The sequence below is a fragment of the Zingiber officinale genome, chromosome 2B, assembly GCF_018446385.1.
Source record: "Zingiber officinale cultivar Zhangliang chromosome 2B, Zo_v1.1, whole genome shotgun sequence".
In the NCBI taxonomy this organism is placed as follows: Eukaryota; Viridiplantae; Streptophyta; class Magnoliopsida; order Zingiberales; family Zingiberaceae; genus Zingiber; species Zingiber officinale.
Window position 1 is genome coordinate 31485761 of NC_055989.1, and position 12137 is coordinate 31497897.

Below are 12137 nucleotides of genomic sequence, written 5' to 3' on the forward strand. Positions count from 1 at the left end.
ACACACATCCAATCACATAGGGTTAAGGGTCATAACCATGCATCATGTCACATAACATTCACAAAATTATAACATAAAATCTACTATGATTTAAACAAAGACTTATGAGTTGCAATGTCACGGCGGTCCCGCTAGCGGGTTAGCGGGCGGGGGTCAAGGAGGCAGCGCCCCTTGCGGGGTGAGGGGGCAGCGCCCCAGAAGTTGCATACTCATTGTATGAGTTGCTGCCATGCTCGAGACCCCACTACCCACAAAACTTTAGCTAAGACCATTGGCCTAAATCTTACTCATAATCATGTAAATCATAGTAAAATCTCATGCATTTCTATATCGTATATCAAAATCTACTACAACTTAGTATATGCGCCTTTACAAGTGGCTTTGATACCACTGTAAGGAATAATAGCGTTAAACACGCCGAAAAGCGCAGTGAAAAAATAAATTCCTATCCAGAAGATCCGTGCAAAGGAAACCATATACTAAGTTAACCAAAAAATAATATACTCCATCTTTCTCAATAAATTTCTTCAAGATCATGGCATCTTCAGGGCACTTCATCTCAAGGACCCAATAATGGTGGAATTCTTGTCACAGATTTTACAATATATTTATATATTTTGTTACACTTTCATTGCCCTATTTCGCAACGACGATAGTCATTTTAACTTCATGCACACGAGCAAATTTTATGTTTAGTGAAGGGAGCCCCAGATATCTTTTGTAGAGGTAAGAAACATACACGTACCACTAATTTCCGATGTCATTAAAATATATAACCAGGATATAATCATGGAGTTCTCTTCATCCCAAGCTTCAAAATTTCAGATCACCTTGTTTGGGTTCTATGAGTGGTGGGTATTCTAAAATTCACCAGTAGGAATATAGGTTATTGTTGCTCATTCACCAAATTGAGGAGGGATATTTGTTTATGCGATATTAGACATCGCAGACTATGGAGAAAATACTACCTCTGAAGGTTACACCAGTAGGAAGATAGGTTATTGTTGCTCATTCACCAAATCGAGGAGGGCTATTTGTTTATGCGATATTAGACATCGCAGACTATGGAGAAAATACTACCTCTGAAGGTTACGCAACAGAGAGATTAAAAAAAAAGGATGTCAGCAATGAAAGCCAACAGTAAATCAGTAAGGAATAAGAACTTGACAATGAGTAATGAATAAAAACTTGACAATGAAGGCCAAAAAAAAAAAGAAATCTCAAAGGCATAAAACCATAGAGCTCTAATACTATAACAAGAAACGTAAAATGAAATTCTCTTACTTTTTCATTATGCACAATAATGAATATAAATACATTGTGCATTAGTTATGTATAAAAACTCAAAAAATAGAAAAGAATAAAGTTAACATATTTTAATCCAAAATTGGATCTTAGTATGAAGGGATTTTCATGACTAATTTTATTTTTCCTACAAAAACAGAAATTATCCTAAAATAGTTGTATACTTTCCAACAATTTTATCCCTAGAGCTTTGAAGGTAAGACAATTCTACCCATAGGTAGAGAGACCAAGAGGGGAAGCGATAGGTAAAAGAGAGTTTTTTCTCTAGGAGAACCCGAAGGGAAGGAAAAGAATGCTTCTTTACCAAGTTGAGGGGATGACATAACAATATTTACACTAAGATGTTATTTTTTTATAGCCGTGAAACCGCAAACTCACTAACAACGCAGATTTTTTATTTTTTCATTCTTTTCTTTTTCATTATTTTCATGTTTTTTATTTTATAATTAATCCCTTTTCCTTCCCCATTAATTTTTTCCCTCCAGTAAACAAAAACTAAATACATCTTTAATTATGTAGGAAACTGATTATTTGGAAACATAGAAAAAAAATTAATATGTTTTATATTGAAAAAGAACTGAAACCTTATCGACACAGCACAATACTATATCAAAACCGTTTTCCAATCATAAACTGAAACTCCGACACAACTCAATTTTAATCCTTGGGGTGCACTATTTGTAAACTATTACATGAAAAAAAACTCATGTTGGATTTTTTTTGTATTAAAATATTGAAACAAAAATAAAACTGGAGAGCCGACAAAAGACAAAAAAAACTCATTTCAATATTAGTGGAATAGTTAAATACATGGCAGGAGAATAGATAAAACCTTAACAAATTTATTTCACCATATTAGTCAAAGATTTGAACAGAAATGGAAATTAGTAATACAAGTACTAATATTTTGCATCATCTGATCTAATACAAGTTTCTAGGTATAACAAAAGAACAAGTAGCAATAAGAGCAAAAAATCACTATATTAGACTGGTAAGTAAAGCATTAAATTGATGTATGAAAGGAATCTGTGAGCTCATCACTTACCATTAATGCTTCAGAAAGGCCTTCAGCAATGGCACCTTCACTAAAACCACCACCAGAAAAGCACATTGTTGATAGCCACTGGAGGAAAATATCCAAGTCTTTTGTCCAACCACTCCGTTGCACCACAATATCTACAAAAAGGGAATTTGGACTGGGAGAAAACAATAAAAAATAGAAACCCAGTGTTAGAGGAGGTTTACTGATCCAAAATATTCAGGATTATGGCATAAGATTAAAGGTACAGCGCAGCCTTTTACAACCACACAAACACTAGCTCAAATTTGCAAATAGTTGGTCTTCTGATGACCCTATTGAGAACCTTGTGATGTAATTGGCAACTAAAACAGATGTTAATCCTCTATCCACGTAACAAATTAAAGAAATGCATATTTATAAAAGAAGAATTGAAATTTCAGTTTGTATTCCTGTAGCAAATTACTATCAGTCTCAAAGAATGTGAGGGCAGTATAAAATCTCACATTGCCAAAATTTCACTGTTTCACCCTGGTTGTTTCATATGCGTTAAGGATACACAAGATACAATCAAATTTTAAGCAAATGTTCCCAGAATCCCTTATCCATCTAAATATATACTAATTCTCTCTTTACTTTCTTGGAGGCTTTTAGAGCTTTTAAATTTCTTGCAATTACTTACAAAGACATCCCTCTCTTCGTGCAGTGGGTAGGCTGCATATGCTTTCTAAAACCTTAAAGGTAATTTTCTTGCTGTCAATTACCTCCCTCATATTTACTTATATCATTTTTTGGACAATCATCATTAATTACTAGGATAACTATCTAATGCCTAGTGGGAAAACAATGCAGAAGAAACAATCTAAAGATATTATTTGAGGAATGCAGGGCACCTTGGTGACGGACAACCATTGCAAAGTCATACAAAATCTTATTGTAAACATCTGAGTTTAATCAGAAGTATAAAATGGTTGTACAAGAAAATCCAACATGCAAAAAAGACAAGCAAAGAGAGCTACTAATTCTGACTCCTAGATACCAAAAAACGGAAGAACAAAGGAACTTTATGTTTGAAAATTTTGAAAATTCTGTAGATGATGCAGAAAACCTGGAGGTTTACCTATTCTATGTACATCCAGAGCTCCATATGAATACAGGCATGATAGGGATGGCCAAGGAGATATTCGAGACCAGGTTGATACTAGAGCCATGAATTTGACCATAGTAGTACAGTTGGGCTACAGCTGTAGGAATGCATACCCCTTCCATATGGCTATTAGCATACAAATATATTTGAACACAGACACTCTGAGTAGACATCCGATGTCCCCATTGATCGCTTGTAAATTTTTTGAAAAATACTCATGCCAAACACTTTATTCCACACCATGTCAAAATCATAGCTGAGATTTAATAATGTAGCCCATATTCTGTCATGTTAGGCCTTGACATTGCAAAGTGAAAGATGAAGAGGTCGTCAAGGAAGGGGTGATCATCATCAAACAAACTATGTTGTGTAACAATGGAGTTAGTTTGATCCTTAACTAAAAGGGGAAATGAGAAATAGGTATAGTGTCAACAGAATCAAAAACAGATAACCAAATACAAAAATACCACAAGCTGCGAATTTGCAGAAGGCTCTAACTATAGGTGCAAACTTAATTTGCCAGAAACTAAAAACACTTCAGAAAATATTTTAAAAAATAAAATACAATAGTTACAATCAATCAAAAAAAATTGCTAATTCATATGGCATGATATGATGTATAACATGGTTTAGTGCCTATCTAAATGTTTCCGTCAAAATAGTGTAAAGCAACATAAATTCTGCAAAAGGATATATAAAATCAATATAATTACAATGGTTATTTTTTTCATTGATCCGTTACCAACATATATATCTGGAAATCCAAAATGCTGTTAAGAAATCACTGTTAATCGCTTGTGGACTTAATAAATTGATACCATTATAAGGGCCATGTGTGTTGAAGACAACCAAAGCGAACTCAGGGTTTGTTCCATTAAGTTTCTGCAAATTGAAAAAACAAAAGCAGAAAGATAATTCACTATTCACGAAAATCTAAATACATACAATATAATCAAGTCACTGTGTTCTAAATGTTATATAGCTGAGCAAGTTATATTCATTTGTTTTTTTTTTGTATGAGCAAGTTATTTAATGGACAGGAAACTATTTGCTTGACAGAAAGTCCCTTTTGAAAGTTGAAAAGACAGTTCTAACTTGGCAAAATGACTTTTGGACTGTCACCTAAATTTTCTGTTGTAGGTCCATTTGACTTGTAGTGATGAGCTGCCTAAATTCCTTCATTTACCATGTCTCTCTCAACACAGCTGCACTCCAAGTTGTCTCTCCTCCATTTCGCTCTCCCTGTTTCTCCACTCCCTCACCATGTGTCTTATTTTCCTCATCCTCGGACACTCCCTCATTGGGTTCCTCTTGCTCTTGTTTTCACCTCCGCTTTTACCCCTGCCAACTCTTCTGCTTCCTCCTTTTTTCAGTGTTGACTGGCTCACCCATTATTAGTGACACATCTTAATAGAATTAGATGTCAAAATTAGAACCATACTACATCATCGAAGGTGCATCTAATTATGACAAAGCACGATTCAAATGAATTAATACTTCAAGTGTCAATTGGTATCAACTAGCATGGACGAATCATATTGTTGTAATCACCAACTTGCTGCATATTGAATTTTATTCCTTTTTTTAATTAATTTTAAATTTTAACAGATAATTGAGCAGAACCAATGCAATATTTTGAGTTTTCGAGATTCATTTAAAGTCGTAGTAGGGTTGGGTTGAGTGCATCTATAGGTGATTAGGGTTAGGTAAGTTCAAAATAAATTAGTTTAGCATTGAACCAAGTTTATTCTTCAAGACGTTCAGTCATGTTTGGTTGAGTTTAATGGAGGTTTTTGGATGTTAGGATTATTCATATTCCTCTCCTCTCATCAAGTACTCCTCTCCTAGACCTTCTCTCTCCCTTCCCCCTTCACATTGCCACCCATCCTAAACCCTTCAACACGGGTGCATGACACTAATCAAAGCCAATGGCACATGTTGCTCCTCCTCTCTTTTGACCCTAGCATTCTCCTTTTCTTGATCTCTCCCAATCTCCCCCTCCCTTTCTCTCTTGTGTGCCCACTGGTAGTGTCACATTACCCATCCAGGATTGGACACATGCTAGTGACAAGCAACACTTTCCCCCTCTAGCGGCCATCCTCCCTTTTCTTGATCCCTCTCACTGTGCACCACATCTTCCTTTGCTCTTGTAGATGTTCGTGATTTGTCATCCTTCAAAGCAATAAATTGGCAAGTGTTTTCACCTCTTTCATTCAAGATAGAGAGTGTGGATCTATCTTCTAGATCATAGTTAAATTCAATAAGATTGGGTAAGCAAAGCTTCTATTCACTGTGAGATTCTCTATTTTATCAAGTGATGAATTTTCTTTCTTCTCTAGATTGCTTTCTAGTGGCAGTAATTGTTCTTCCAATTTGAATCAATTTTTATATTCAACCATGCTCAATTTAGTTAAGGTAAGAGGGAGATGTTAGTTTTCTTTGCTTGTTAAATGGTTACTTGTATTGATTGTTCGGACTGGAAATCCAAATTGTTACCTATAGTTGTGCACCTTTTTTGTCTTGTTAGAGTAGAAAATGGAGATGCATTTATATCTTGTATTTATGCTTATTCCAATCCTAGTCAATAACAGTCCAACTCCTAATTGTTAAACTAGATATGTTATATTATCTAAAAAATCTTAGGGGTGTAGTTGTAATTTCTAAAACTTTTTGGATTTTTATAAAATTGTGATTAAAAGCCCCAGCCCTATTTCTTCCTCCCCCACTATATTTTTTCCATAACCCTAATTTTATTTTCCCAAAACTGCAAACGCCGCTACCATCTTTCCTCTCCTCTCCCATCTTCTCTCATCCTAAACTCCTTCCCTCCTCATACAGACGACACCGACCGTGTCATTGTTGTCGCTGCCAACACGACATAGTGTTGCTGCCGTTACTACCATCCGCCAATATTGTTCCCAGCAACCCTGCAACATCACTAACCTCACTTTTCGCTTGGATTTTTCCAACAAAGGGAACCTCAAGCGAAGTAATTTGGACTTTTGCTCAGGTGGATTTTTTGTACTTGATTTTCTTGGCAAATTACCTTGTGTATGATTAATTGGATAAACTAGATACCATAAATTATCTATAATTTTTAGTTTAGCAGAAAGGAATTAATTTTGACCATTATTACTCTTGCTGCTTGAGAAACTTTCTCTAATTGTTATCTTCATATTAAGTTGCTTAGTTGTTCTATCTATGCCCTACTGAGACTTAATAATTAGGCTATCACTAGATAATTTTGAATTAAAAGAAAATTTACAGAAATATAGAATAACCATTAAAGAATTGGAAGTATTATAGGAATTATATAAACAACAACAACCAAGCTATATAAAACCTTCTACAGATATTATATTATCATTTATATTTACATAAATTTTATCTTGCTTTATTATTACTAACAAAGTTTTTTTGCCTTCTTCTTCCACGTTTGATTTGCATATTTGTCGTAGTTTCACATTGGAGCATTTATTAATCGTCTAAATGCATATTTGTACCATCTTAAATGTGTTGGAATTTTTCTCAATAGGTGCAACTCCGACATTCTCTCTAATACTTTCATTTCATATCATGACCATTCTTGTATGTCCGTAAATTCACCATAACATCCTCATGTTTGCAACTCTCATCATCATCTACTTTGTGTTCAAGTCATAGTCCAATATTCAAATTCATATAACATAATAAGTTTAACCACCGTTTTGTAAAACATTTCTTTAAATCTTAGAGATACTTTACAATAAAAAAAAAATACTTGTTCTCCTCCATTTAATCATTATTCTATGTAAGACATTACTCTCAATCCCTTCATTGTTTTGTAAAAATAATCCTAAATATTTAAATCTCTTAATCTTTGATCTAGAAAATCCTTGAGCAGTTAGATAAACGATGAAACCAAGCATGAGGAGCTTGTCAAAGACCATATATGGATTTCTTGAGTTGGCAAACATGAGTTGGGAATTGTGGATGGATGAATGTTGCTCCATAAATACAGTTTTCTCAAGATGACCATGAAGAAATGCATTAGAAACGTCTAATTGTTGTATAGGTCAATTAGAACTAACAGCTATCAATAACAATAATCTAACATATGTGATTTTGATAATTGGGCTAAAGGTGTCACTAAAGTCAATATCTAGTTGTTGACTAAATCATTTAACTATAATCGAGCTTTGAACCATTCAAGAAAACCATCAGCTCAATGTTTAAGACGAAATATCCATTTAGAGCCCACAACATTCATAAATGGAGTGTGTTGAATTAGGCTCCATGTTCCATTGTGAAGAAGTGCATCAAATTCTACACTACGCCAGTTTGGATCCTTATTCGCTTGTGAAAAACAAGTTGATTTAACAGATTTTGAAGAAACTACCAAACTCGTGGAAGAGGATATTGGGTTGTCATTGGTGGACATCATGCATAAATGTCAACTCAAAGGAAGTGTACGTCAAGGAGCATCTTCATCAGAGTCAGTTGTCGAAGAGGGTGATGAAGTAGGTTGGAATTGTGAAGATGCGATATGTGGCTCATCTGAAGAAGGAAGTTGAGCATTTTCTTGATTGGATGATGTAGCGAAAGAATCGATAAGAGAGACCCCAGAGGGAAGTGGCGATGGTGCTGGACCTAAAAAACCATCATTTCTAGTATTAGTATTATTTCTAGCCAAAGGAGTCGAATATCTGAGATCTGGTACAATGTTAGGTGACATCAAGAAGATGCCACCTATATCAGGAGGAGAGATTGTAAAAACTGCTAAAAAAGGGATAGAGACTCATCAAAAATAATATGTCGTGAAATATATATTCGTCCTATTGGTATATGTAAACAACAATACCCATGATGCAAATTACTAAAACCAAGAAAAATATATTGTAGTGAACGAGAGTTAATTCAATTTATTTTCTTTTATGCATTTTAGAATTTTAGTACTTTGGTGTATTCATTTTGTTGTTGGCATGAGTCTACTTTTGTTAGTCATATCATGAGTATAGTAGTCATTATGTTGAGTTGAATATTTTTCTATAATATTAAATAAATTGTTAAGTACTCATACTTATTATAGCCTTATGCACCCTTATGGGTATTGTGGTTTTTGATGTAGTGATAAATATTGTTTGCTTAATTTACACCTCACCTTTCTGCTTCACTCAAATAAATCAGTTGATAATTAAAGATGTAACAGGTAGGTAAAGGCAGATTGAAAAAATGGTGATTAATGTAATCAATAGTCTTTTAAGATATCCGAATGAAAGCTAATAGTGATATAGAACACTGGCATGTAAGTTTTAAATCAATGACATCAATTGGTGATAGCTAAGAGATGTTGTGCCTATACAATGAACATATCAAGTTCAAAAAACACATTATCAACAAAGAAATTAGCATGAAATACAGGCAGAATAATTGTTACAATCAATAATTGAACAAAGATGATAGCTTACGAACTCCAAGGGTTCCTAAGAACTCTCATTTGTTAGAAGCATACCTGCCCAGTTAACTCATTCCCATAATAGCACCTACATTAGTCCAACATGTTCAGGGATCAATTCTCAAAAGTAAAAACTAGTGGTAGTCAATGCAGAAGCACTGACAAACACTAATCTAATCCACAAAAAATACAACATTAGATATCAACCAAGACATTCAAAAAATGAGTATATAATAGTTTTTCCAAAATTGAGGGAAAAGCCATTGCAGCTGGCTATGGCCGGATGTACCATAAAAAAATAGAAATTTAATAAACAATTGTTTTAGCATTATTTATAGACTTTAAATAGAGGGGCAAACATGGCCGGAAGATAACTATGGTTTTATGCTAGTATGATTATTCATTTTGTAATGTTACTTAAAAATGATTGCTTTCTTTCCTTTCAAGAAAACAGGTAAACATTTTTTCCCCTCCAAGGAAACAACTTAAGATAATCACTTCATCATTTCTCTTCTACCCACTTTCTTTCCCAAGAACATTTCTATCTTTTCCAATTTAGTTCACTCCTTAGAAACATGGCCTAATAAAATAGCTTATGAAATCTTAGAAAAGGATCCTAGGTAAAGAATGAATTCATTTGAGAATAGTAGCATGATCACTTAATTATTATACTTGTTAAGTAGTTGAGCTATTGGTTGGATCTTGTTACGAACTTAACACTTTATTTATATAGTTAATTGAAACATTCAAATTGATACACTGGGCACTAAATTCATGTATTTGATATGTTGGTATTAGTTCAAAAAACATTTAGTTCTTGTTAATCTAGTTAGGTGATGCTTTCTAATAGAAAACAAATACTATGGAAGTTCTTACTAAACTTCAAAGTGCCACCTCATAGCATCAACGATGTTACACTCAGTAATCAAGAATTAACATAAAAAACCACACTAGTGCATATTCTTTGAATGGTAGAACCAAGCAACTATTACTAGTCGCCACAAATGACACAAAGTCAAAAAAAAAAAAAATCTTAAACAATGCAATAAATTCCATTAGGAGTTCATTTTCACTTCATCATAATCCATCATATTGATCTTTTTCCAAAATTTCTAATATCTTAATAGCACAAAAATTTTCCCTATATAATTCCAAACCTTGGGCACTACTCTTTTCTTTCTAGCTCTAGTGATATTTGAAGACAAAAAAACAAGCAGTAGTAGACAGTAATCAGTTGGAGAAAGAAAAAGGGAAGTGAGCATGAGCATATGGTTCACAAAAATCATGAACAAAATCAATATCTTGTATTGTTATTTTTTCAGCCTTTTATTCTTTTTTTTCCCCTTAAAACAGGATAATATAGTAATGATTCAACTATTAAACCTCCTTCTGCTATTGCTTTTCCTCCTTTAGAGAAAAAAAGAGGAATTTTGGAGAAATTTGACCTACACTATCTGAGCTCCATTGGTTTCAATTGATTCCAAGTAGTAATCAAATCTGCATTCTTTATGGAAAAGTATTTGAATGCGCTCTATAGGTACAAATGTACCACAAATCTTATATTTTATCACAAAAAATGATGTGCAGAAGAAAATGGTAGATGATTAGCAAAGTAACACGGAAAAAAAAGGGGAAAAAAAACAAACCCATAATTTTTAATTATAAAGGAAAGAGGAAGAAGAAAAGCTTCCAAAACAAAGGCTAAAATTCAAGAAGCCAAACGAGGGAAGCGTGTTCGGGAGAATGGGAAGGGATGGCCGACCTGATGATCTTATCGAGGTAATCGTTGCGGATGGTCTGCCAATAGGGGCCAAGGGCAGCCGTCCCTTCCACCACCACGATCAGCTGCTTTTCCGCCATTCTCCTCCACCCGAGGGCTTAACGATGAGTCACTCCACGCTCTGTATGTCGACGACGTATCGCTCACCCACCGCCAACGCCTGCCCTGCCGCTACGACAATTCGCTACGGACTTGGCTGAGAGAGAGACCATCCGCAAACAGCACCCATTGATCGAATCGCTCGTAAAAAACCTAAAACTCAAAATTTTCTAATCGTTCAAATATCTAAATATTTTTTAAAAAAAAATCTAAAATTATATTCACTAGTAATATTTAAATAAATTTTATTTTATCATTACTAACTAAATTTTTTTTTCTCTTTCTTATATACATATTTATCATAATTTTATATTATTTAATTAGAATATTTATTAATATTTTAAATATATATTTATATTATTATAAACTTTCAGAATTTATTCTCTTTAATATCTTAATTTTTTATTAAATTTATTCTCATATATCCACACCTTCGGTTTGACATTCTCATTTTTTACTATATTCATTTTCTTTTAAGTCATAATATAACATTCAATCTCATATAATATAATTTATTTAACCATCATTTTATAAAAAAATTAAAATTTTAAAATTACTTTACCATCATAAAAAAAAAAATGATATGAAACCCTAATTTTTTAATCATTTTGTTTATATTATATGCTAAATCCAACCAAAATAGATAGATGATTTTACGTTTTTCACATTCAAAACTTGGTTTTATAATTGTTCAAATAATATAGCCTTATTGAGTTCATTTCTCATTTTAAACTTCTCCCTCATTTCTTAGACTACGTTTGGTTAAAGGTAATATAATTAAACTTGTATATAATAAACTTTGTGATGTAATGTAATATAATTTTGATTACATTACTACGTTTGGTAATGTAATGTATGTAATCTTTGATTATAAGGGTAATTACATTCTTTTATTTGGTGTCCAATATTTTTTATAAAGAATGTAATTCGTATTATTATAAAATGACAAAAATATCTTGTGACATCTACCGGCGGTGGTCACGGTCGTGGTCGACGGCGGTGCCCGGAGGTGGTTGACGGCAGCCGATCGGTGACCAGCGACGGTGCCTGGCCGCCCACCGGCAACGGTGCCCAACCGACGATCGGTGGCGGCGGTGGCGGAGGCGGCCGACCAGCGACCGATGGCGACGACGGTCGGCGAGCGACCGATGGCGACGACGGTCGGCCAGCGACCGGTGGCGCCGGCGGCCAGCCAGCAATCTGCGGCAGCGACGGCGGCCAGTCAGAGATCGGCGGGCGACCGACGACGGCGGCCAGCCGGAGATCAGCGGGCGACCGACGACGGCGTTGGTAGATCGACGACCGACGGCGGCCAGCGACGGTCGACCGACAGCAACGGCGGAAGGGCCGGTCG

General features: G+C 34.6%; 1 protein-coding gene across 2 annotated transcripts in view; it reads right to left on the minus strand.

The window, feature by feature from the left end:
* LOC122045560 (mediator of RNA polymerase II transcription subunit 25-like) overlaps positions 1 to 10939 on the minus strand; it is a 29094-nt gene extending 18155 nt beyond the window's left edge. Inside the window, exons 1-4 of one of the 2 annotated variants that reach the window (XM_042605831.1) lie at positions 10667 to 10762; positions 8962 to 8992; positions 3444 to 3830; positions 2351 to 2481 (exon numbers count right to left, since the gene is read on the minus strand). In XM_042605831.1, coding sequence (XP_042461765.1) covers positions 2351 to 2481; positions 3444 to 3546 — 234 coding nt within the window. In that variant the 5' untranslated portion in view covers positions 3547 to 3830; positions 8962 to 8992; positions 10667 to 10762. Of the gene's footprint in view, positions 1 to 2350; positions 2482 to 3443; positions 3831 to 4288; positions 4353 to 8961; positions 8993 to 10666 lie in introns of both variants that reach the window. The other variant, XM_042605830.1, reaches the window with a different exon arrangement.
* Between the last annotated feature and the right edge of the window lie 1198 nt (positions 10940 to 12137).